The 27,504-nt window shown below is 34.8% G+C and overlaps 1 protein-coding gene across 2 annotated transcripts in view; it reads right to left on the bottom strand.

The window, feature by feature from the left end:
* Positions 1-201: 201 nt before the first annotated feature.
* HBS1L (HBS1 like translational GTPase) overlaps positions 202-27,504 on the bottom strand; it is an 81,868-nt gene continuing 54,565 nt past the window's right edge. For both annotated transcript variants that reach the window (XM_060167742.1, XM_060167741.1), the window contains 13 exons: positions 25,377-25,639; positions 24,740-24,905; positions 21,919-22,036; positions 19,191-19,337; positions 17,439-17,513; positions 16,601-16,718; positions 15,907-15,975; positions 13,029-13,133; positions 10,077-10,167; positions 9,541-9,649; positions 5,364-5,464; positions 2,699-2,843; positions 202-725 (listed from right to left, as the gene is read on the bottom strand). In XM_060167742.1, the coding sequence (XP_060023725.1) occupies positions 714-725; positions 2,699-2,843; positions 5,364-5,464; positions 9,541-9,649; positions 10,077-10,167; positions 13,029-13,133; positions 15,907-15,975; positions 16,601-16,718; positions 17,439-17,513; positions 19,191-19,337; positions 21,919-22,036; positions 24,740-24,905; positions 25,377-25,639 (1,519 nt within the window). In that variant the 3' untranslated portion in view covers positions 202-713. The remainder of the gene's footprint in view (positions 726-2,698; positions 2,844-5,363; positions 5,465-9,540; positions 9,650-10,076; positions 10,168-13,028; positions 13,134-15,906; positions 15,976-16,600; positions 16,719-17,438; positions 17,514-19,190; positions 19,338-21,918; positions 22,037-24,739; positions 24,906-25,376; positions 25,640-27,504) is intronic.

Genomic DNA, 27,504 nt, shown 5'->3' with positions numbered 1-27,504 from the left:
TCCCATAAAACCCAAGTCCTACTTAGAATCTCATAAACATCGAAGAAACACAACACATTTTGTTGTTATGCTCAAACAAAGGCATTTTATTAGCTGGCTTTACACCTTAAATAATATCTTGGTTACCAAAGGAACAATTTCCAATAACTGCAAACTAAGCAGTTCCAAATGGTTGTTTGTTGAAGGAAGAACACTCACTGCTCAACACAAAATACCTTTATTAACCTTCAACAAATCTTTTCTTACAGTTAACTAAAAAACTGCTCAGGTCAAATATTAACTACCTCAATAACCCATTTTAGTTATTCTTCCTTAAAAATGTGTGTTGTAAGTTGAAATCAAAAGAGAAAACTGAAAACATTTGGTGGTTTGGCTGGAAGTAGAGTTCACGTCATGATGATTCAATGTCTTCTAACACATATTTCTGATAACTTCCGTAAGTCTCAGAAAGGTAAATCCATTAGTAACATTTCAAAGGAAAAGCTAGTTTTTTAAATGAAAGTGCAATATTAGCCTTTCTTTGCCAGTTGGCAACTTAAAATTTTTGTAGGAGTGGTGAATAATACTTCTTTGCAGCTGATTATAGCTTGAATTTTCTCATTTAAAAAAATATCAATTGCACATTGTTGCTTTAACTGAATAACTGGATTCTTTCAAAACATGGAGGTTAACTATCTCACTGTCTTTAGAAACATGGTAGAAATTCTGACCCATCAGCCTTTTATCTGTAAAAGAAAAAAAAAGCATTTGCTATAATTTAACCAACCACATTATATGAACAACAACAACAAAAGGAAAAAATGGCAGTGGAGTAATCATTACATCAGGTGAAACTTTTTTGTTTTTCCTGCAACTTTTTTCCTTCCCTAGTCTTGTTATTTGAGATTTTCTATAATCTCTCCATTACTTTCCACAAGAGACTGCATCTTATTTTTAGAATGCTCTTTTATAAAGAATGTTTTGACAGTTAAATGTGATGCTGCTGCTGCTGCTATTAGGTAACATTTACTGAATGCTTTCTAAATGCAATCACTGTGCCAAGTGCTTTATGCAGACCATTTCATTTCACAACTCCAGAAGGTAGATTCTATTACCCCATTTTCATAGATGGATAAATTACAGGACAAATGTTGTTCTTCTGCAGCTAGGAATTAGTGGAGCAGTAACTCAGACTTAGACTTAAGTTTAACTCCAGAGCCTTTTTCATGGTACATGTATAACTGAATTTTGATACAACCTAAAGCCCTATGTCCAAAGTATCCATCCAGTTAAATGAACTGAGTAATTTTTATGCAGAAAACAAGCATATGAAGTAATGAATCCCCTTTTAAAAATACATGCATACCTCGCAGATATTGTGGGTTCCGTTCCAGGCCACCTCGATAAAGTGAGAATCGCAGTAAAGCAAGTCATAGGAATTTTTTGGTTTTCCAGTGCATAGAAAAGTTATGTTTACACTATGCTATAGTCTATTAAGAGTGCAATAGCATTATGTCTAAGAAAACAATGTACATACCTTAACTTAAAAATACTTTATTGCTAAAAAAGGCTAACGATCATCTGAGCCTTCAGTGAGTCATAACCTTTTTGTAGGCATAACATCAAAGATTACTGATCACAGATCACCATAACAAATATGTAATAATAATAATGTAAAAGTCTGAAATACTGCAAGAATTACCAAAGTGTGAAACAGAGACATGAAGTGAGCAAATGCTGTTGGGAAAATGGTGCCTAGAGACTTGCTCAATGCAAGGCTGCCACAAACCTTCATTTTGTAGAACACAGTATCTCTGAAGTGCAATAAAATAAGGCATGCATGTATTCATAAGATCTATATTAATCATGATAGTGTGGGAGAAAATTTAAATCACTGAAATTCTGGTTCATTTCTGGCTATTTTCTCCAAAACTCAACTGTACCTTACATTATATATTAATGTTTGAGAAACATTACTGATACATTAACTTTCTGAATGAATGAACTGAGAACCAGTTATTAAAAAAAAAATGTAATGAGGGCACTTTGTTAAACAAAACCACTACCCCCAATTCATTTGACTCTTATTAAAGTCTATTCTCATGATTTGGACTGCATACAGATGTATTTTTCAATGGATTTCCTTTAATTTTGAGCAATATTACTGGTGGAGAAGACAGTTTGGAAGTTTCGTTATGAGAAGATCTAAGATGAAACATTTTCTTCCCGTCATTCTTTTAATCTTTAATAAAAATTTAAAATGTTGTTCTAATATAACTGCACTCCCGTTAAGCCATAAAATCTCAGTAATCATTCTTAAAAAGTAGAAATGAGGGCTTCCCTGGTGGCACAGTGGTTAAGAATCCGTCTACCAATGCAGGGGACACGGGTTCGATCCCTGGTCCGGGAAGATCGCACATGCCGCGGAGCAACTAAGCCTGTGCCACAACTACTGAGCCTGCACTCTAGAGTCTGCGAGCCACAACTACTGAAGACCATGCACATACAGCCTGTGCTCCGCAAGAAGAGAAGCCACTGCGATGAGAAGCCCGCGCACCGCAACGAAGAGTAGCCCCTGCTCGCCACAACTAGAGAAAGCCCGTGCGCAGCAACGAAGACCCAACGCGGCCAAAAAATAAAAATAAATAAGTAAAATTTTAACAGGAAAGTAGAAAAAGACATAATAACCATGGATACATAATCAGTCACTTTAAAATACCTCGGTGACTACACCAGCAGCTATGGTAGAACCACTGTAGCGCAGCATGAATCTCCCCAGCTCTTTAAAGTCTTTGTACAGCTCAAGAGCCACTGGTCTTTGTGTCTGTAGCTCCACCAATGCATTCTGGCCTTTGGTCAACAATCTATCACGAAAAATAAAATGGAAATCTAATAAAGGTAAAGAAATGTAATTAAAACCTGAAAAATATTTCACATTCCATCTACACATCAACTTAGTTTTTCAAAAACTTAAAAAGTAAAAAGGGATTTTCTTAAAATGAAAATATATGCCTTTGAATTTTAGGGGGTTAGTTGAAAGAAATGAGAGGAGTAATTCTAGATTTAAGAAATATTAGCTAGTTCGTGTGTGTATGAGTATGAGTGAGTGAGTGTGTGTGTGTGTGTGTGTGTGTGTGTGTGTGTGTGTGTGTTTTAAACAATCCTCCAAATTGAACTCTATCCTTTGAAGGACACTATAATCTAAAATACTCAAGACACCTCCACCAAAGTCTTCCCTTTCATTCCCTCATGAAATTAAAGAAGAGTGATGCAGCTGCATTTAAAGAAAGGAATGCAATGTCCTATGTCTTCCATAGTGAAATCCTAATTGGTAGATTATGTGTTAAAAAGTTATCTTTAAAGAGGATAATCTCCTAGTGCCAACACACTACCCTAGATCTCTCTCTCCCTCCCTCCTCTCTCTTTTCTCACATAGGAAGAGTGGTTCTTTAACAGACGTTCAGGATAAAATCATGTAAGATTCTTTCACAGTATGATGTTTGTAGGAAATGAAGGGAGATGAGGCATGGGCCTGATTGCAAACAGCTTCACACAAATAAGCAAAACCACCAAGCATCCTTGTGCACGGGCCCCACCAGACTTACTGAAAGAGGGAGAACCCTAAGGGGACATTCTGAAATGTTCCCTAATTCAATTTTGATGTGTTCTAGAAGGATAGAGAACAGCATTCATAAACTCCCCTTCTGAAAGATTAATTCAGGGACAGACAGATACAATAAGCCAAAGTTTCTAAAAAACGTATTCCCAAAATTCTAAATATTGGCTTTGGGCAATTTCAGCTTAAGGTCCCATTCCTTAGGAAGGAGAACATCTAATATATTCATAATTTGCATTAAGTTTGGTTCTAGAAAGCTTGATTCCATCCCATATAAAGCAATCGAGTCTACAATGTGCCAGGAATGGAAACAAAGGGGAAAGGCCAAATGGTGTTGGTGCAAAATAAAAGGACAAAGCTACAAATACGGTGACAGGAAAAACTAGCATGAGAATATATGAAAACCTAGAGTTACCATCATTGAGCTAGACTCTGCAGCATGAGCAGGGAGGGTAAAATTCAGGATTACATCTGATGAGCCAATGTCAGATTGAGAATTTTCCAAGCCAAACAGCCCGCCTCCTGCCAAAAGAATTTATGTGACCCAACTAACTAGATTAGAATCCTGGGCCTGCCACTTGCTAGCTTTGTGATCTCAAACGTGTTATACAATCTCTTTAAGCCTCAGCTTCCTCATTTGAAACATGGGAAACATAATAATACCTGCTTCATACGGTTGCTGAGAATGAAAACCATGTGAAAGCACTTATGACAGAGCCTAGAAAATAGTGGTCCTCAAGAAACATCAGCCATTAGCTCTATCACACTTCTCAATACATTATGGCAGACACTCATGCTAGAAGCTAAAGACTCAGGTTAAAAATAAAGAACTATCTTTAAAAGAGAGGTGAAGTAGCCTCTTTTTTCTAACTAACGGAGAAACAGGCATGGGTTTAGAACAGTGTGAAGATTCTTTCTTCTACGTGCAGCCAATCCTAAATTAACCCTCTAACCACCTTGGCCTCTTACACAGGTGCAAATGAGGAGGAACACCCCAGGACTGAAAAAAAAGGGGATTTTGGGTGGGATTCCCCATAGGGCTGAAGTGAGGAAAACCCCAAAGCTGAAGCAGCCAAACCAAACTGTGGTCAACCTTTAGTTGAATTAGAGTAAGAAACTCAAGATTCTCAGGAAGCACCTCCTCTGAAAAATCCCGTGCCTATCCCAGCCAAGGGGGAACTGTCCACACCTAGACCTAGCTATTAATGGTAAGCAGAGGGGACCAACATGTGGTGACCACCTCAGCCTAGGCACCAGGTGGACTTCAAGCAGAAAACAAAAGTACTTTCCAGGTGGGAAAAAAACAGTGTTTAGTTCACTCTCTTCCTGAGGTATTCTTAGCATAGGGCATGATTCCCATGAGGGGGTGACAAGAAAGTTAAGAAGCACAATCAGCTGGAATTTGGGACAAGTGGCTAGGCATAAATCAAATTCATCTTCAAAAATGTAGGACTGATTTTTTAAATGCCTTCATTTTTACATCATCAGTATCTAGGGCTTGATACTTACATATAAACTTACATTTACATTTTTATTTACAACTCACACCCATCACCATCATATATAACTGAAATTATATCTAGCATTCCTACCTAAACAGGAGCTTAAATATTTGTTTTTGTGTTTTCATCTAGTCCTTTAAAAAAATGATTTCTGGAACAAGTAAAAACAGACTTCACTTATCGCAAAGAGAAATATTACACAAATGAATTAATCTGTAAGGAATGTGCTTAAATTGTGTTTATTATTTATGCATTAAAACACTTACTTAGGCTTTTTCTTTGTGACTTCACCAGTGCTTTTGTTTAAGACGCTAATCAATCGTTTAACCACGGCAGGTTCACTGACAGTTTGGTAGTGTAACAGCACCTAAAACAAAAAATTGTAACACTACAAAGTTGTTCGCTGCAGCATCTCTGGTCTTTTACTCTGGCACTCACACGGAATCACGTTAGCCTCAGCACTACTGCCTGGAGTTGCAGGATCTCCAGGTGCTTCCCCTAAGTCCCACCACTCCAATCAGGTTGTCCCTTAACTCACTAGGGGAAAAGGTCATAGGAAGCAGTTCCAATTTCTCCTCCACCACTTACTGTGTAAACTTGAGTAAATTACATAACCTTCCTTATAGGATTATGATAAGAACTAAATAACAGAAGAGACAGTGTCTGGTACAGCAGATGTTCAACAAATGTGAATTGTTTCACCATAAAAATGAGGGAAGGGGAATTGCACGATATTCAGCAGTAACGAATTGTATTCATTGCTGGATAATGAGAGTAAAATATTATATGGGAGTTTAGACAGGCTTTGAAGTCAGGCAGACCTGAGTTCAAATCCTAACTTTACACATTCTAGTTGTGTGATCTGGGGCAAATCCTGTAATAACCGTTTTCCCCCCAATATCCCCAGCATCAGGTCTCTCGTCACTAAATGAGGAAAACCCGATAATGTTATTTTAAAGTGGGGCCTAACACATGGTAAACCTGAAGTTAACTGACGGCCTTATATATTAGCTATTACTGTTCATGTTTTATATGTAAGGAAATTAATATCAAATAGGTTAAGCAGCAATAAGGGTGCCAAGACCACTCAATAGGGAGAGAACAGTCTTTTCAACAAACGGTGCTGGGAAAATTAGATATCTACATGCAAAAGAATCTTACACCATATACAAAAATTAACTCAAAATGGATCAAAGACCTAAACAAAAGGACTAAAACTATGAAACTCTTAGAAGAAAACAGAGTGGGAAATCTTCTTAATGTTCAATCTGGTAATGACTTCTTGGATATGACACCAAAGTAAAGGCAACAAAAGGAAGTGTAGATAAACTGGACTTCATCAAAATGTAAAACTCTTGTACATCAAAGGATACTTAAGAGTAAAAAGACAACCCACAGCACATGGAAGAAGATATTTGCAAATCATACACTGATAAGAAATTAAAACCCAAAATACATAAAGAAATGAAAAGATGCTCAACATTACTAGCCATTAGGGAAATGCAAATCAAAACCACGATACACCCCTTCACACTCATCAGTATGCCTATTATAAACAAACAAACTAACAAAAAAATCACCCCCCCCCAACACCCATACACACAAGAAAGGCAAATAACAAGGAAGAGGAGAAATTAGAACCCTTGTGTACTGCTGGTGGGAATGTAAAAATGGTGCAGCTGCTGTGGAAAACAGTTTAGTGGTTCCTCAAAAGTTAAACACAAAATTTCCATACAATCAAGCAATTCTATTCCGAGATATATACTCGGAAGAATTGAAAGCAGGGGTTCAAACAGATACTTGTATGCCAGTGTTCACAGAAGCATCATTTACATCTGCCAAAAGACAGAAACAACCCAAACATCCATCAACGTATGAATGGATAAATAAAATGTGGTAAATACTTACAATAGAATATTATTCAGTTTTAAAAAGAAATGAAATTCTGATACATGTTATAACATGGATGAACCTCAAAAACATTATGTTAAGTGAAAAAAGTCAGACACAAAAGGACAAATATTGTATGATTCACTTATATGAGGGATGTAGAATAGGCAAATTCATAGAGAAACAAAGTAGAACTGTGGTTACCAGAGGACAGGGGGAAAGCGTGATAGGGGGAGTTATTGTTTAATGGGTACAGAGTTTGGGATAAGGAAAAAGTTCTGGAGATGGGAGGTGGTGATGGTTGCACAAGGTGTATGTACTTAAGGCCACTGAACTGTACACTTAAAAATGGTTAAAATGGTAAATTTTCTGCTATAAATATTTTATCACAATAAATCAAAACATGAATTTAGTTAAAGTCTAACCCATTCTTTTTTTTTCTTCTTAAATATGTAGACAGTTTACCATATAAGCTAAGGGAAACAAAAATATTTATGTATTAAGGAACTAGTCCCTAAATAGTGAAATTTAATTGCTTAGGAAGCCTCTCCTTGGTTAAATTTTTAAAAATTGTTTAAGTTTCTTCCCACAGAGAGTGGATTAAATGGCAAAACGTGATGTTTTTTTTCTGAAACAAATTTCATCCTGGTATTCGTGAATCAACATAAGCAAGTAGAATCTCATAAAGCAGCACTGAAAAACTTTTAATTCATAAAAGGAACTACAGTACACAGGAAGACAGTATTACTGTTCAAAGTAACTACCAACCTCCTGACCTCTCTACCTCTCCACTGGCAAAAATTATTGCCGCATGAGTAGAAACACAGTAACCAACCTCTTCAGCTTCTCTCCATTGGACATACTGCTTTCTAAGAATGAGTGCCATTCGTTCATAGCAATTTCTTGCTTATCAACACATGAATTTTAAATATTTAAAAGAAGTATTTGCAACAACAACTGTTTTTTTGGACACAGCTTTTGCCCCTCCCCTTTTTTAGCATATGGGAGAAATGGAATATAATTATAAAACTAAAATACTTAAACACTATTTTATAAATATAATTTTATAGGATCAAGTTTACATAGAAATAATTACAAAGAATTATAAGCAAAGCACATGGTTATCTCAAATAAAGGTGCAGAGGTATAAAATAAATTTAAATGTGCTAAATAAATTTATTCCCAATCTTTAAAATACTATCACTAATTTAAATAAAGTTTAAAGGTCAATTACTATTACTCCCTTACTTTTATTTCAAAGATGCATCAAATGGAGAAAATGATCTGTTTATATTTTTAAAGGCAAGCCATTTAATTCCACCGAGAAACATTTTTGATTCTCATGCAGAACCTGTACTATATAATAAGCTGATCAAGAAAAGAAAAATAAGTCTAATGGGGAAAATGTCCATTAGTTAAATGGCAAAAGCAAGGTACCAAACTATAAACAGAGTACGGCCCCAAATAGCTGAAAAAAAATTTACACATAAAACAAAGAATTCATGCTATTCACAAGTAGTATCTTTTCTGGATAAGTAACAATATAGTATAAAATTCCCCTCTTCCCATAAATGTGCATGTTCAAATGGTGCTAGTCAATGATAACCTGCAAACCAACCTCACAGCTTCAGCGTTAATTAAAGTTTACCTAGGTCAAGCATCCCCAAAATATACCCACAGATACCAATGTACACAAAAAAATACCCTGAAATGTAAAGAACAGATAATTATAGGTTACACAATTACAGAAGATTCTGTTTTTTAATAAGATGTTAAATATGATTTTTTAAATTTATTTATTTATTTTTGGCTGTGTTGGGTCTTTTGCTGTGCGTGTGCTTTCTCTACTTGTGGAGAATGGGGGCTACTCTTCGTTGCGTTGCACGGGCTTCTCATTGCGGTGGCTTCTCTTGTTGCAGAGCACGGGCTCTAGGGTGCACGGGCTTCAGCAATTGTGGCTCGAGGGCTCTAGAGCACAGGCTCAGTAGTTGTGGCACACAGAATTAGTTGCTCCATGGCATGTGGGATCTTCCCAGACCAGGGCTTAAACCCGTGTCCCCTGCATTGGCAGGAGGATTCTTAACTGCTGTGTCCCAGAATTTTCTTATCATTTTTATTTTTTCTGTGTTTTCCAAAATTTTCCATAACAATGTATTACCTTTATAATCAGAAAAACTACAAATAAGCTTATTATAAAAAAAAAAAACCAAAACAGAAAGACCCAATCTAAGAAGTAACATTTGGAACTCAGCAAAAAAGTGTCTACGATTTTCCCTAAACGATTTTTTTATCATCAGTTTGTATCCTATTGATTATGAAATTTCTTCTCAATGCCTTTTTGAAGAAAACATCCCCAGACTTAAGGATCAAAATTTTAAAAAAAACACAATAAAGATGATTTTCAAATTCCAATTTCATGTTTTTCTGGATGAGAGTAATACAAATGTTAGTTGAAAATAACAATAGCAACATCACCTATAAAGAGAGTTACTACTTTTTAGGATAAAGTTATATTGAATTTATAAAAACAGTAACAAACATTTTGAAACTTACAGGAAATCCTTTAGTGATAGGAATTTCAATATTAAAGATGAGGATTCGGGCTCTGAAACGAGTGCAAACCTTAATGGGTTCTTTGGGGCCACAAAATATGCAGCCAACACTGTAACAACAACAAAACAAAAACAAAAAAGGAGAGCAGGTAGTTGGGGGGATAATTAAATACACATCCAATAGGAAACCTTTAAAACCATTAACAAGGTAAAACAATCCAGTAAATTAGGGACTTTTTCTAAATAGTCCCTTTTGGGTTAAAGCATGGCTTTACACCATTATTAACCTTATGTCATTTTCATACATTACTGTTTTCCCTCAAAGAACATGTCAGGTACACACGCTGACACGTATTAATTTAAATTTTAGTAGGTTCTGCTTATCATTCTTACACTTCCACAAGTGCCTATTTCTGGCCAAATGAGATTCAGAATTAACACTCAATTCTTTCATTTGAGCTGGTGAATTGCAAATTTTACGCGTTTTGAGGTCCTACATCCAAAACAATGGTCGCTTAAACTCATTTTCTCACTCACTTGATTTTGATGACATCCATCCCAACCAACGTAAGACTAACATGATCGCCTGCTGCCGCCCAGTCGACAGGTTCATCATGCAGAGTGATTCCTGGAAATGAGTAAGAACCAAAGCATACAGTGAAACATCTCAATATCAAACCATAACAACCAAGGGAGTTTGGCTGATTTGTGCCTCATCAGTCACTACTCATCATTTTCAATATGAATGGATTGAGATTGAGAAGTGTTAACTGTAAGCACTGAGGAAAACACACTTCCTCTAGACTTGACTCTTCTGGACCACCACCCTAAACATAAAGTGACTTGTATTTGTCCATAAAAGGCTGATTTCTACTTATTTAATCAAGATTTTTAAACTCATTTATACGACTGGTATATTCATTAAATAGGCCCCATTCTAATACTTCTCTTCTATTAATGGATACAGGAATAATAGTACAGTCCCAGTTATTTTCAAAACATAATAGATGAGACTGGGGAAGATGTCTAGTAGTATTTAAGCTTTGCTCTAATTAGACAACGACGTAAACAATCTCTGAGTAACCCACAGGGCATCGGTACTCAGTCAGATGGTACCCTCGGCAGGCCCCTTCATTATTCATGGCTCAAAAGAACTGCTTCCCAGAGAGACAGATGCACAATGATAAATAGTTTTATGAAAAGGAGGAGATTAATAGTGTAAGAAAATTTAATTTAAAAATGATCCCAGCTATTGCTACCTTTATTACCTAGGGAAAATCCTAGAGTATAATTGCAAAGGGCAATAAAACTCAGGTATTTGAATAAAGGCTTTTAAAAGGTTTCTCATATTTTCTGATTCTGTGGGGTAAGTTCCTTTCTATAGGAACTTGAGTCTTAACGATGAAGACAGTATGTAGACCAACCACTGGGGAACAGTTCTTGATTGACATGTTTTTAGTAAGTTACAATTCACCCATCTCCTCCTGAAAATACTTATTTTTTCCATATAGCATACTCTTAAGTGAGTTTCTTTGAGACTTTTTGGGAGTTCAAGGAGAACTTTAAGGGCTCTGAGACAACCTAAAGGTTTATTCAAAGTTTCATGTAGGTGCACATCTGCATTAATCTGAGAAGAGGGGCCATACTTTCATCAAAGTATCAAAGAGGTTCCTGACTCTAAAAACATTAACAATTATGATATTTTAAAATGTCTGTCAAATTTTCAACTAATTACATTTAGTTTTTACATGTAAATTTAAAATGACCATATCTGAGTTTTGGTATGAAATGTGGAATTCAAGTCAGGAGCTAGCTACTTACATAGACTAGAGATTGCCTTTAGCTTAGGATTTAAGAGCTTTCATACTAGAAGTTCAATTAACAATATAAAATTTTCTGAAGATAATATATAATCTGACTTCCTTCCCCCAAACATGTTACACTGTCCTACATGTGATATTTATCTTCTTAAGCACTTTCTTCACTGGAGAAAGAAGTTCTTTTTTAACACTCTATGAACTTATACGTTAATAAAGTGAAAATGTAATTTCGAATTTCCATTTGTTGGTAGCAGATTTAGTCAGTTCTCTTTTTTAGGACACTACTGGTTAGTGAGCCATAGTAGCACCTAAAGTGTTCAGACAGAAGCGTGCATTAAAAAATCAAATAAATCAATCAAAAGCATTAGGGTGAGAAATTGAGGACTGAGAATCTCCAAGTTGGGTTAGAAGGGTGGCTCTCAAGGAGTGAAGCAGTGCTTCTCATATGGCTTCCCTTTAAGAACCACTGGGTTAAAGATAAGTGGTTGGAGTTTTTCTGGTAGGGTAGGGACAGGAAAGAAAGAGGGAAAGAATGTAGAACTTTCAGAGGTGACCAAATTATGATTTTGGAGCTCACAAAGGAGCCAATCTGTAAGGTCTATGACCATGGTTTAGGATCATGGTTTTAATTCATGTCTGATTATATTAAAAAAAATTTCCTATTCTCAAAAAGGTCTTTAACATATAAAGAAATTAGTATTTCAATAGTATTGCAGCTCTTGATCACTTTAAGAAACAACAGCAGAGATAATTTAACCTAAATTTAAAGATGAATAAGGGAATGAAAGCCAAGTTATTTCCATTTAACCTTTTTCTTTCTACTTGCTTAGAGATCAAGAAAATTTTGTTTGATAAAAATAATATACACTTTTTAAAAAAGAATCATTTTCCACAGACCTTTTGTTTGCAAGTTTACTTTATAGTATAAAACAGATCTTCAGTTTTATGTTGAAGTCAGAAGTTTAGTTGGAAGCTAGAATAAGGTAAGTGCAGAATTATAAACTTTTAAGCAGAATTCAAAAAAGAAGAACATGTATACAGGTAAGGTCAAATGATCAGAAGATAGAAACAGTTATGAGCTATTATGAAAGGTCATATACATGCAAAAGCAATAACTGAGGCACTTAAAACTAGCTCAATTTCTCTTTTCAACATTAGGATTCTCTCCATTTGCATCTTATTTTCTTAAGTCTTCCTGTGAAAAATTTCTTCTGGTATAAACATGATCTAGGTTGTTAACTTATAGTAATTCTGAAATACACATTTCAAAACAACAGACTGTAGCACTCTGCTTTGCCATTGACTATTTAGTGCCAGGATGGGGTCAGACTTAATTTCTGCTACTGCATACTATTTTAAATGTATCTGACAGGTGTCTATACATCTGGGTCAATCCTAGCCAGCCTTCTTGAATCAATGTCAAAAAAAAAGAAAAAAAAATGCTACCACAGTTAGAATGTTATATGTACATTTATACACACATAGTCACAACAGAAAAAAATCGTTTAATGTTTTCACATTTTTACCTTCAACAGTTAGTATCATTTTGACAGTCAGTTACAATTTCAGTAAGAGGTTATTTACTCTGGAGTTAATAACTAAACTACTTTTAAAAATCTGCTGTCTCAACTTAAGGGTTATTTAACAAAAGAATCTTGCAGAGGAATACCTTTTGCAGTACAAGTTTCATTAGGAGGCATTGCTAGTAGTCGGTCACCAGTTTGGATATAACCAGCTTCAATTTTACCAGTTACACAAAATCCAGATCCTTGATCTACAAAACATGCCAAAATTTTATAATGGTTCACATAACAATATCATCTATGTTTAATACTGCTAGCTATACTGTTTCCTAGTAGTTATATAAAACTAGTAGTTCAATGAACATTAAGCAATGATCATTTCAGAATTTTTAATATATCTACTAAATATGACACACCACATTCTACTCTTGATTTTCTTATAAATAAAAATATTTATATTAGAAAAAGTGGGAATTCATTCCTTTTTCAATTTTATTGAAATGAAATTTATTGAATACTTACTAAGTACCAGGCACAGTGCTAAACTCTGGGAATAAAGAGATGAAAATATAAGCCCCTACCTACAAGGAGTTTACACTAGTGAAGAGAAAGGCAAAAACAATTACATTGTCCTGAGACAAATGTTATGTATAATGTGCAATGGAAAAAAAACAAGGTTCATCAAAGAATCCATGATGATGGGGAATGACTACACTTTAGCAAGGCACTTAGAAGAAGGAAAAGGAGTTTACCAGATAGTTTGTGTGCACGTGCAAAGGCACAGTCATAACCAAATGTGGGACGTGCTAAGACCCATGTGTCATTTATATGGAATTATAAATGACACATGGGTCATGTGTCATTTATGGGGACCATTTGGAATAATGAGGGAAAGGGCAAGACAGGAGGCAAAAGAGGTAGACATGGGACAAATAATAACGGGGCCTCATAAATCACACTTAGGGCTTGAATTTCATCCTCAGTTAAGTAATGGGAAACCAGAAAAGAATTGTGAATGGAAAAGTGACATGATGGTGTTTCTGTGTCAGAGAGATGGGGAGGTTGATTGAAATGCATACATGGACTACAGAAAGGGAAGAAACTCAAGAATTTGAGAATAAGGTATGACAGATTTAAGGTGATAAGGTAAATGGGGGATAATCGCAAAAACAGAAAAATCTGAGATGCGCATTAACTGTGAGATAGAAAATTAAAGAACAAGATCCATTTTAGCCTTGGTGAATTTGAAGTATCTGCAAGACATACAGATGGAGAAGATGCATTCAGGGGGGCACCAATCACACCAAACCCATGAGAATGGTACCCTGGGAGCACACTCCCTGTGGAGATGCCCAGCAGCAGTTAGCAGATGTATCTGCAGAGTGAGAACAGGTCTGGGTTGGAGATTTGGGAAGCATCAAGATGCAGGAGATAGACGAAATCATGGATGTCGGTCCAAAGGGAGCATGTAGAATAAGAAGAGGACTGAAGTGACAGAACACGAGTCAAGGGACAGGGAAAGAGGAGCCCACAGAGAGGATACAGAGAGGTGAAAGGAACAGAAGAGCAGGAGAAAGTCGGTCACAGAAACCAAGGGGGAAAAGTTTCAAGGTGGATGTGGCTACAAGCCTCAGAAGTAATGCCAAATTCAAGTATGATGGAAGTAAGATAGAACTGAAAAATGTGTACTGACGTTGGCAACCAAGAGTTCATTTGATAATCTCAGCGGGAACTGAGATTGAGGCAAGTAATGCAGGCAGAAGCCAGGAAGCTGCCTGAAGAAAGAAGAGGTAAACAAGTAGAGTCAGCAAACCCTATTAATCAAAAAGAAAATTAAGCACCTCTTATATTTTAAATAGATAATAAGCATTTTGAAAAGAATTACCGTACTTCCTCTTCTACTAGAATGCTGGAAAATGATAATAATAAATTTCCATTTCATTGAATGATTTTTGTGAAGCACCTTCATTTATTCATTTATTAAACAACATTTATTAAGTATGTTTTATACGCCAGGCACTAAGCTAGGTCTTGCAAATATGGATATAGAAGTGACAGTACTTGCCCTCAAGGAGTTCACAATCTAAGTGAAATAAACAGCACAGGAACAATTATAAAACTGCATGAAAAATGCAGTGACAGAGGATACAGAGAACACAGAGCAACACCTTAGGGTATGTGTGTGGGTGACCTCAATTATCACCCCAGAATTATCAATTTATTGCTGCTCAGTTCCAAATCTACTCTCTACTTCCTGCTCTGTGATAATGGAGACTTGGGGAGCAGCTGACATCTTTACCATACCGATTATTCCAATATATAAGTTATATATTGGAATAATAAGTTACATCCTTTTATTTATTAAGACCTTTTATTCCATTTCCATTTTATATTTTTCTGTGTAGGGCCTTGTACACATTAAACTGGATGTATTCTTAGGTATTTAATACACCTCCTACAACACCTCTTCTGAGTTTGTCCTTCCTTGGGTTCTCTTCCTCAGCCCTAGGGTACCATGTAGTGCCCTTGTATCTTATAGTCACTCTTTTTAATATATTAATAATCCTTGATATTAAACTTCCCATTTTACATATGTGTGGTGTCTATTTCCTGACCCAGACTGCTATATATGGGTAGGAAATGGACAAGTAAAGAGAGAGAAGAGCACAACATGGGTAGACATAGTGGCAATAAAAACCCTATGTGATTAGGAAATACTGAATGATCCAGTTCAGTTGAAGGATACAGAAACTAAAGGAATCTAACGGGAGAAAAAAACTATGAGGCTAGACAGATAAAGGGTCAGGGTGTTTTTATACTTGGAAGGTGAGTATGAGATGGGGAAATGGTAAGTAAATTGAAGATTCTTCTAGGCAGGGGTGTTAAGTAACTATAATTGTATACCACTGGCATAAAGAAGGAAGAATCTGAAGACAACATAATAATTTTGTCCAACAAAAGAGGTCAGGAGTGAATGGAAAGGCAGGGACCATACTGAAGTAGGCCAATAGAGGTAGCACTTACCTTTGAAAACATCAGATACACATAATCTGAAAGGCTTGTCAACAGATCTTTGAGGAGGCTTGAAGGAATCTGGAAAAAATGGTAAAATGGCAAGGTTTAATTTTAAAGTAATTTTTTTTTTTTTTTTTTTTTGCGGTACGCAGGCCTCTCACTGTTGTGGCCTTTCCCATTGCGGAGCACAGGCTCTGGACACCCAGGCTCAGCGGCCATGGCTCACAGGCCTAGCCGCTCCGCGGCATGTGGGATCTTCCCGGACTGGGGCACGAACCCGTGTCCCCTGCATCGGCAGGCGGACTCTCAACCACTGCGCCACCAGGGAAGCCCTAAAGTAATTTTTGACTCATGTCCAATGAGTCCACTATACTCCCATGTCTCTCAGAAAATAATTGTTTAATAAATACTAACAGCAAATTGACTGTGATTCATATAATACTCTAGTTTATAAAATGTTTTCACATGTGTTTTCTCATTAATGTCACAACAGTCTGTGAGGTAGGTAGGGCAGGCATTAATTAAACAAGAAAAATTTAGCATCAGTTTAAATATTGCATATAATTTCAAAATCGGTGACCTAGCTCCTCTGACTACAAATCCTATGCTTTTTCACACATATCACTGTCCCCCATAAAGAACTCTAAATAATAATTAATATCAAGTTCATAATGCATTAAAATTAATATGGCAGTATTCTTACCAATTTGTTCTAATAAACATAGTCCTTTATACCATTTTGTAAGTTCCCTTGACTGAGATCTTGTGATTAGATTTTCACCACTGAGACCACTTGTAGGGATAAAAGCTACATCACTTTCCTATAAAAAAGATTGAACATATGAAACTCAATACAACATTGTTTTTAAAAAATTAAAAGGTTCACTATTAGCATAACTGTACCAAGTTTGCAAAAGCAACAGTGTACTTTTTAAAAAGTAATAGAAATCAGAGAACTACTGCCCTGAAGTTATCTGATACAACAGTTTTCAACTTTCTTGATTTTGTGGGAGGGAAACTTACAAGCATTAAGCATTGAGTGTTTCCAAAACACTCAAGCATTTTTACCTAGTAACGTAGGCATATTTCACATTTTTGCTGGAGAAATTTCTCTCTACTAGTTTCCACATTCCTCTGTGACCTCCCTAAACCTATACATCTAATTTAATAGGTGGAGAAAAAGTCTTCTACTTATACTAGATCCAAGCCAATTTATAAAATGTATGCAATTTTCTAAAATGAAGTAATCCAGGGAATTCCCAGGCAGTCCAGCGATTAGGGCTCTGCGCTCCCACTGCAGGGATCCCTGGTTGGGGAACTAAGATCCTGCATGCCACGCATGGCATGGCAATAAACGGTCAGTCAAACAAACAAACAAACAAACAAAGTAATCCAAAGAATGTAAGACATACATAATATCAGGGAGAAATAAAAACAAAAAGAATTAAAATACTGAACAAGAATAGCAAAGTAGTTTTTTCTCTCATATCAGTAAGATGAGACTTAAGGAAAGTACCCAAATAAATTTAAAATTATCTTACCTTAAAACCTGCTTGCTTAAGAAAGTGCCCAAGTTTTCCAGTAATCTCTTGAAACCTTTCTTGTTGCCAATTAACCTGATAAAGATCCAATTTATTTTTAAAACTATGCTTCAGACCATGCTATATATAAAAAATTAAAATTTTTGCAATAAAATATAAACAGTCAAGACTATAAAATTATAAAATCTATTAAATATGAAATCTATTAAAATTAAAGCTCACAATGTCAGATCTTACTATTAATATGATCTAAAAGTAAATTTTCTTACAACAGAAAGGCTGGAAACAAACTCCAATGTTTATAGAATTTTTTGGATATGCTAAAAGTGACTTCAAATGTGGGGAGAAAAAGTGAATAACTTATTAAATTGTGCCTGGACCAACTGCTGAAATAAAATAAAATTACTGACACCCCCCCCAAGTCAAACAGACATCTTAGTGTATGTATATGTAATATGAACTCTAGATAACCATTCCCATGCTATAGTATTTAGGAGTAAATGTAACACTGTCTGTAACTTGTAACTTACATGGAAATTCATGTCAAAATAAGATAGATAAATGGATGGATACAGGGGTAGATAGACAAAAATGAGATAAAGCAAGTGGCAGAATATTATGTAGCAGGTATAATATGGGTGTTACTGTAACATTCTTTCAACTTTTCTTTATGTCTGAAAATTTACATACCAAAGTACTGGGAAAAAATAAAAGGTATATGTAATAATGATACTATAAAAGAGCAGGTAGAAAAACTTAGGTGAATATGAATTTGATCCCAGGGTAAGAAAATACCTAAGCATAATGAAAGAAATCAAAAGGAAATAGTAATATCTTTAAATTAAGCTTACAAATTGATTTTTTTAAAGTTTCAAAAATGAGCAAACTACATAAATTCCAAAAGAAAAAATACAAATGATAATATACAAGGTATATTTAAATATTATGACCATTCATAGAAGAGTAAGTTTAAAGAAGAAAAATCATGTTTTATATATCAAATTGGAATACAATCTTTTAATAACAGCAGTGTTGATAAGAATTTGGGGAAGTGAACACATCATATAGAAGTAAATAACTAGAACTTTTCTCAAAGGTATTTTCATCATGTACAGCAAGTCTTAAAATATAAATTTATATCCTTAGGCCCAGAAATTTCCATAGAATAGACTATTTCTAAACACACACATACACAAAACTGGAAATATTCAGAAGTAGGGGACTGTCTGAATAAATGTTAGTGTATCTTTAAAATACACTAGAATAAAGCTATAAAAACTACCTCTTTGCCTCTTTGCATAAAAATTATTAATTACTTGGAAACATGAACAAGAATATTGTCAATTTTTTGAAACAGTAGATAATGAAACAGACTAGAACCCAATATTATTAAAAAAAGATTTTTACGTGTAAAAATAAATTGGATGGAAGTACAAAATGAAAAGTTAAAAATTGGGCGGGGGAGTTAGAAATATAGGTTATTTCAGGTTTTCTTTATACTAAAATAAATATGCATTTTTATAACTTAAAATGACTTTAAGATTTATAAATTAATTCTGAAAGTGAGAATTTATCTTCTTGCTTAAAAATTACTAATACCTCATTTATTTACTATTAGCATCATGAATTTATTTTTTAAAATGTGACAACTGGACTAAGAAAATGTATACTAGTCACACCTGAGGTCATCAGTACGGCAGAACATCATCTTAACTACCATCGAAAACGAATTTTCAAGAAGCCTTTAAATACCTGATCCATTTTATTGACTGCAACTGCAAGCTGGGTCACTCCCAGAGAACGAACCAAGAGGCCATGTTCTCGTGTTTGTCCCCCAGTCTCAAATCCAGCTTCAAACTCTCCCCTGCTGGCATCTACAACTAAAACTGCTACATCTGCCTAAAAAAGAAAAAAATAACAATCAAAACAGCAAATAATGTCACAGCATTTTAATTCAAAGGACAGATTATTAAATTAGTTGTGTGGGTGAGATTTTAAAGGCAGACTCCAACCTGACACCAAACACAAAGCAAATCAAAGGAATTACACAAATGGATTAAAATTTTGGCACGAGCATGTGCCAAAAAAATAATGACATAAAAAAGTAAAAATTCCCATATTTGATTACATAATAATTATTATAACCAGGCAAAGGGGTTATGTTTCTGCTATCAGTTTTTAAAGATTTTCACATGTCATCATATAATCCACACCATAATAGGAAATGAAATGATCATAAAGTAAGTAAAGAATTTATCAGGTACTTTGTTCGGGATACAACAGAACTTTATAATTTAAATCAGAAGTATCATGTACATACTTTGGTGGGGGCAATTTACACTATTATTTCTATTCTTTTTCCTTTAATTCTTACCCAAATATTCCTTCTGCTTTATATCTACTCTTAAGTGCATCATTCATACCCAATCCTTCATGACTTCTAATGTTAAACTCCTAATTTCTTCAATGAGATCCAGTTCTTTTGATCAAGGATTCTTAGTTAAGAGCACAAACTAAAGCAATCAATGTGAAAATTGGCTCTTTCACTCATGTGTAGTCACTAGCAGGTCTCACACCTCAGGCAAATAGACAGCTATCTCACCTCACAGAAACACTGGGGGATAACTGTAGTTTACTTAAAGCCCTGACCATCCAAATCCTAGGCTCAATGACTGTAAATCTCCTTCTCATCAGGTTTTGCTAATAACTGTCAAATTATATTTACTTTTTTAGATTAAAAATTGAAAGTCATTGAACTGGTATTAAGATACCTAAGTCAGTAAGTATCCTTCCTGATCCTCTTTCCTATTAACATCTCAAAAAACATTACTGGGCAATTTCTCTATTCTTTCTAAGCAACAGCTTGTCTTTGGGAGCTTAAATGCCTATACATTTTCAAGGAAGCCTTTTAAGTGGTAAAAAGCGATCTCTCCTCATCCATCATGTATACTGTGTATATTCTTCTTGTAGTACATCTGTGTTAGCCTTTCATTGTTACATGTCTTACCTTTCTACACTGTGATTTCCTTGAGGAGAGGCAACATGTGCTATATGTATCTCTGTATCCAGAAAAGCCTACCACAGTACCTCATACACTGGGTACGTTACTTAATATCTTTGAGCCTATTTCTTCATTTGTCTTATAATGGAATTCAATTAAATAATCTCTAAAATCCTTTCCTACCCTAATTCCATCAGGAGTTTGGAGTAAATGTTCTTTATGATTACTCCGGACTCTAAGATTCTAGGATTAAAAAACATTTCAGTGTCATTGTATGTTCTGGTGTTTGCCTCTCCCATTAAACTATCAAAATGTGCTTTGTAGTCCATCATATCTCCACACTGCCTACCATTGTGCTTGGCACATTCAGTAAGTTTTCACTGAATGAAAACATATATACATACACACACATACACACACATACACACACACACACACATACATACATACGTACACACACATACACATAAGGAAACAAAGAAAAATATACCCTTTGGTAAATGCAATGAGAAGTATATCAATTTAAAATGGGGCTAATATGTATTTCACAGAATTGTTACAAGGATTAGATTAAACTAAATGCATGCAAAATACCTAGTACAGAGTCTGGCCTGTATTCAGTAGTCAATCAACGTGATAATTATTACTTTTCAATCTTCATTATCTCATTCAGTCCATGGACTGTAAATTAATATTCTGAAATTATATGTCAACTTCCTTAAATAGAATCAAATACTTCCTTATTTATCTTCAAATATATTCTAATTTATTCATATAACATCCTTTTTAGGTTGACATGCTGATAACATTTGTTGATAAACATTCCCTTTAAATGGGTGGAAGAACTCAGAAAATGGTCAATCATTGAACACTTTTGCCAAGTGACACAAACTTCTGAACTCTCCATATTTTCCAGTAGTCATCTATTAGAGAAGAAATCAATGTCCTATATGTGTAGTGCTATTTGCATTGTTTTAATTATTTAAAGTTATTATCTTTGGTTTTTTCAGTATCCTCATTAAGAATCATGTAAGCTTACAAATTGCAATGGTTTTTTAATCTTAAGAAAGCAAATAAACCACAGGGGGAAGACTCCCAAGCTTCACTATTTCTGCATAAATTAGCTCTTTAAAAAGATATATGACTTGAATATAAATATAGTAAAAAGGCAGATGTTGAAATATTCACTCCAACTTAGTAATAAATGAATTATAAAGCTATGCCTCATTGAGCCCTTACCATTATTTTTACTACAAAGAAATTTGTAGCTTTTATACATTTGCTTCTTTGTAATAAATTAAAAAAGGTTTTATAAAGCACCAATAGAGATCATGAAAAATACATTTCTCTATTTTTTTTCAAATTTTTTAAAAAGTTAAAATTTTAATATTTTAAAAGTTATAATCCTAGCATTATAACCTCAGCATCAGGAAATTTTATGTACAATCAGTGTACTTTGGTTAAGAAAATATCTGGTACCTGGGCTGCTCCTGTAATCATATTTGGAATGAAATCCTTATGGCCTGGAGCATCCATTAATATAATAACTTTGGTTTTGGTCTCAAACTTTGTCATACCAACATCCATTGTTACTCCCCTTAAAGAAAACATAAAATGGTTAGAATGCACCATAGAAATAATCAGTGTTATGGATTGTTTAATAATATAGGTGAAATGACAGTCTAAATTCTTAAGTAATAATGGGAATTCTATTATATAGTCTATTATTTTGAATAATTAGGCTATCTGGAATTTCTGCTGTAACAGATCACACTGGTATGGCTTTAAAACAAGGTTTGGATACAACAAGAGCTTAATCAAAATGATTGATGCTTCCCATTTCCTTTTTTTTTTCAGTAAGAAGCAGTACAGATTGTGAACAAAGAAAGATATATAGGGACATATCTGGAGTGGGAAACAATAAATATTGCAGATGAGAAAAGATAAAAATGAAGAATGACCACTATCAGGATGTACCTTTCCTCATTTTCTTACATTTATGCTTCACTAATTATAGAAATAAACTTATAAAACTTTCATTTGTAAGGCTGGTCAGTATGTTACACATTTAGCAAACAGGAAATATCAAAGGAGATGAACAATTTTTTAACAATTGAGAGACAGGGACAGTAGTGGTTTTACATCCCATGTCATCCTCTTGGAGTCCAACACAGTGCCTCTTCTTAGCCACAGAAACATAGATTCAGATATAAGGAAGCCCAGGAGGGTCTACAAAAGTAGCAAGTCTTTCTAGACTGCAGGAATTTAAAAAGGGAAATCACATGGGCAATAAACTAGGTAATTATTCATCCTGGTTTGCCCAGGATAGTCCATAGTAAGGAATGAGCACTCCCTTCTACTACCAAAGTGTCCCAACAATTATAATGGTAAATTATGTGTTCACCCTAGCAGTCAGGTAACTGTGGGTCTCCTTAGTCAAGTTATTCTAGTTTAATCCGAAACCATGGGCCATTTGAGTTTGCAAAAATGATACTTAATTCTCTTTAATAATCCCCAAGTAAGTGCCTGAGAATAGTGATGAACCAAGACTGAGTCTGAGCTCCTCCCTGGACTGCTTTGACCATACTCTTTTGACCCAGCTCTGCTCTGCATTTGTAACTGAGAGGATATGAAAATGTCACTCAGGCTACTAATTTCTGTCCAACACATGAGCAGAACAGAGGATTTATAAATATTTAACATGGTAGGATAAGCAATTCACTGTATTTTTGAAATGCTACTAAGGAATATATAGTGGTGAATTAAAACTCCCATTATGTATATGGAAGCTTCTGCTACCTACAGAATAAAGGAATATTCTAAAAATTGTAGCATGCTGAGCAACAGAAAACTACCAGCAGCAAAAATATGACAGCCAACTAGCAGATTTATTGTTAAAAAACACTAAAATTATTAATTATTCTAGGAGATAGATTATTAGCTTACTTGCCTGCTCAACTCACACATGAAGTAAATTCAAACAAAGCCATTCTAACTTAATTATACTGTCCTCAATCTCTTTACCTACTTAATAGATAGTACAAAAAAACTAAAAAGCCATGTCAATAATCTGCTTAATAAGCTGATAGGTGGAAATTTAGTCTTCTAATACTGATATCATACAAAATTCTGTTTTCCAATATTCATTTTCCCAAAATGTGTAACTGTCCAACTATTTTTTCTTACTAGGTTGTAAAACAAGCTTGTGATACTATGAAGAATAAGAAAGACACCTACAAGGAAAAAACAAAACAAAACTCAAACCTCTATGATATAAAATTCTATTTACCAGAAGAGCTAAGGAATATTGTGACCTGCTTTATTGAGAATTATCTTATATCAATACTCCAAGAAAATAAACATACTTTTAAAAAGTATGAAAATCCAAATATGTTCTCTAATCATATTCAGAATGAAGACATCAGAGAACAGAGTAACTTCTTTGTTGATTCAGGATTTTCAGAGGGCTTCAGTCTTTATTATTTTGAGACAGTAGGTATATTTGCCATTTCACTTAATTATAAGTGTCCTCTTTCTTTCCTGACAAAGGTGCCATTGGCTTCCCCATCCCTACCAGTTCTAACATGAAATATCTAAAAAGACTTCAAAAGAAATACTTTGGCCAGAGGTATATGAATATCTATATTCTCCTAAAATCTCACCAAAGTTAGCATTGAACACAGTAACACATACAGAAGTAACCAAATGGATTAGATCTACCTGGTAGGAGACAGGTTTAATTACTTGTTTGTTGACTCTGTCTCATAAAAGCATAGTACAGAAAGTATAAAGATGAATTAAGCCTGGTAATTTGAATTTACCGGTCATTTTGATTCTAGACAGAAGACAGTTTACTACAAAAAGTTACCTTTCCTTTATAACCTGATATAATAATCTTATGTATATTAACATTATATATATTAATTTTAAATTAAGAGTCTTGCTCATAATTTTCATTCAAAATCAAGACAATTTGACATATACTCAGGGAAGTGACAACCGAAACTTCTCCCACAGAATAATTAGCTAAGGGTTTTTACTGCCTTTTTCTCTGCTTTTAAAAAAAATTTTTAATAAACATTTTTTAAACTATTTTCATAGAATTTGGAAGAGTAAAAAATGTATGTAGACTACAATGAAAACTACAATAAAAACATTTCCCTGATAATTGAAAACTTTTTTCTAAAAATAGTCTCTAAAATATTTCATGCTTTGTTTCATGCATATTCAACATATTTACATACTTATTTAAAAGACTATATACCATTTCAGAATGAAAATTTTGAAATATAGTGACTACCTTTCCCTTTCTTCGCCAGTCTCATCCAAGACCCACGCATATGCAAACGAAGATTTGCCAGCCTTTTTAGACTCTTGTTCATACTTATGCATAGTTCTTTTGTTTACATTACCCAGAAGATAAAGCAAATGGCCCATCAGAGTACTTTTCCCAGCATCAACATGACCTAAGGAAAATTGATTGAGGATTAATACTAGATACATTTTCTAGATGTTGTTCACATTGAGGCATTGCAGGAATATGTAATTCAATAGTTCATGTCAGTGTTTAGAGTAATAAATACCAATTTTTATCAAATAACAGTTAAGATGTCTAAATGGAGGGAAAAAAGCATGTCTCTTTAAAGGGGGGAAATTTTCCTTTATTTCTGGAAATTAAGATTATCAATGAGACAGGCAATTTTCAAATGTTCACAAAATGAAAATGCCACAACCAAGTCTAATGACCTCTTTAGTGACTTGGCATTATTTCACCCAGAGTGACCTTGGAAACTTGACATTATGATGCAATGCCTCCTTGCTTCATGTCTATTTACACCCACAGAGAAATGCAGAGTGGAACGAGTTTCCATGCTGCCACTAGAAAGTTTCTGGGCTTAAGCAGTTGACTGACAATCCAGAGGAACAAAGGGCATTACCAATGACCACTAGGTTGAGGAGTTGCTTCCCTCCTTGCCGCTTTTCCAGCTCCGCTTTGATATCTATTTGTTGCCTCAGCTTGCTAGACTTTTTCACTGGTGTCGGTGTTGAACTCTGCTCTTCTGATGCTTGAATGGTGTGGGATGGAAGGGCTGATTTAGAAGCGGTCTCAAGTACATCAGAAGAAACAAGGCCGGTATCTTCACTAGAATGTCCTTTTTGAGGTGTGTGGAAAATATGACCATTTTCTTCAGCAGTTACTCTACAGAAAGCATAGATAGGAATAAAGTGCTTAAAACAATTCGACTGATATCCTATAATGTCAGAAGGGCAGGGAAGTTGTCTCTTCATATTCCTTACACTTGCAGACCAAAAAATGATCTTCACTAAGTGGCTAGAGTCTGTTAAGGTGGAAATGATAAGTAGCTAGACCCAAACCACACAAATACATACATGGAAGATCCCAGGAGAAAAACAGACGACCAAAAACTAAGATAAGAAGAAAATATCCCATAAAATAACTGAAATTCAATGTGTAAGCCCATAGCTTAGCCATACAATCCTATCAAAACAGATGGCATAAAGGAGATATTTTGTAAAAATTGGCATTGTGTTCCTGGAGATAAATCAGTACTAAAAAAATAGCTTTATCAGTTTTATCCCTAACTCATTCCTCCAACCAGACAGAGACTTACAATTTTTTTTGCTCAAACACTATCCGTAAGAGAGATATTGCTAAATGTGTACATTTTCTTATTACTTTTGGCAAAAGAGTTTTAATTCATTAATTCAACAAACACTTGATTCACTAAAAACTATATTAACATATACTAGCACTGATGTTGAGAAGAAAAGATAAAGAAATGAAAAAGTTATCAACTGATCCCAAAAGCTTACAATCTATTGAGGAACTCAGATATGTAAAGTAGAAGCAATACCATCTAGCTTAACTTATTTCCTCCTTGACAATGACATTGCCTCCAAAAGTAAACACTGATGTTATTTCTTCGATAGTTCTTGGACTATCCTCCATAGAAACTATAACAGTGCTATGCCATGGATAGCTATAAAGGATGTAATCTAATCAACCAGACTACGATTTGTCTTACCTTTCCTTCACAGAATTAGGACACAGAATTAGGACAAAGAACAGGTTAAATTGCAAGTTATTAAGAATGAAACCAATTACATGTGACTCAATGTGGATCTGGCAGAGAAGAATTACATACAGAAAGCAGTTTACAAAAATAACTTAAGGATTGCAGCTAATGGAAATGTATACGAACAGTGAATCTGCCAATATTTTCTTCTTGCCCACAATAACAAAAACAGATTCATTGTTCCCCCTCAGGGTGTTTTTACGTGCTCAACACTGACCCTTCCTCCTACGCCTCAGGAAAAAATCACATTCGTTATATTTGCAACTTCATTAAAAGCCTCATATTCATTCCCATTTTATTTGGTTTTGCAAATCTCCACTAACCAACTTTGGTGTTCACTTTTTAACACTGCTTAGACAGATTAGCTTCATCTCAAACTACAGGGAAAAAATATCAGTATGTGGAAAATGTTCCCATTCTTTTTTTTAAGAGTCCAACCAAGTTAAGTAAATCAAATTTAAACTATAATTTGCAAACATTTATTTGAATGACCACTGCTAGTTCTCTAAAACAAAAACATGATAACTCTGCATTTAGGGGAGTAAAAAAAAACCCTACAAATTACAATGAAAGTATTCAACCAGAATGACTAGTCACGTCACAGAACCTGGTTCTGATCAGACCTGAGAGAAATCACAATCTCTGGCTGCAAATCTTTCTGTTTTCAGTGACAGAGGCTTTTCTTCAAAGGAAAGCTCACGCTAACTCCAACATGGAAAACAGATAAAAGCAGAACAGCTATGGCTGACACAGTGGGTTGAGGCCTGAAACTCAGCTCATCCACCCATCCAGGCAGCCCTGCTCAGGATAGGAAGAGCGTCACAAAACATGGCCTGACTCGATTATTTCATTTACAATTCAGTAACATGAAAGGTTTGCTTTTCTTTCACTTTCATAATAACATTCCCTTCAAGTAAATTTTAGGCAAACTGCAAATTAGTTCACTAAACTGTACAATGTTAGAGAA

The sequence above is a fragment of the Lagenorhynchus albirostris genome, chromosome 12 (genome assembly GCF_949774975.1).
Source record: "Lagenorhynchus albirostris chromosome 12, mLagAlb1.1, whole genome shotgun sequence".
Classification (NCBI taxonomy): Eukaryota; Metazoa; Chordata; class Mammalia; order Artiodactyla; family Delphinidae; genus Lagenorhynchus; species Lagenorhynchus albirostris.
This window is presented reverse-complemented; position numbering and strand designations above follow the sequence as displayed.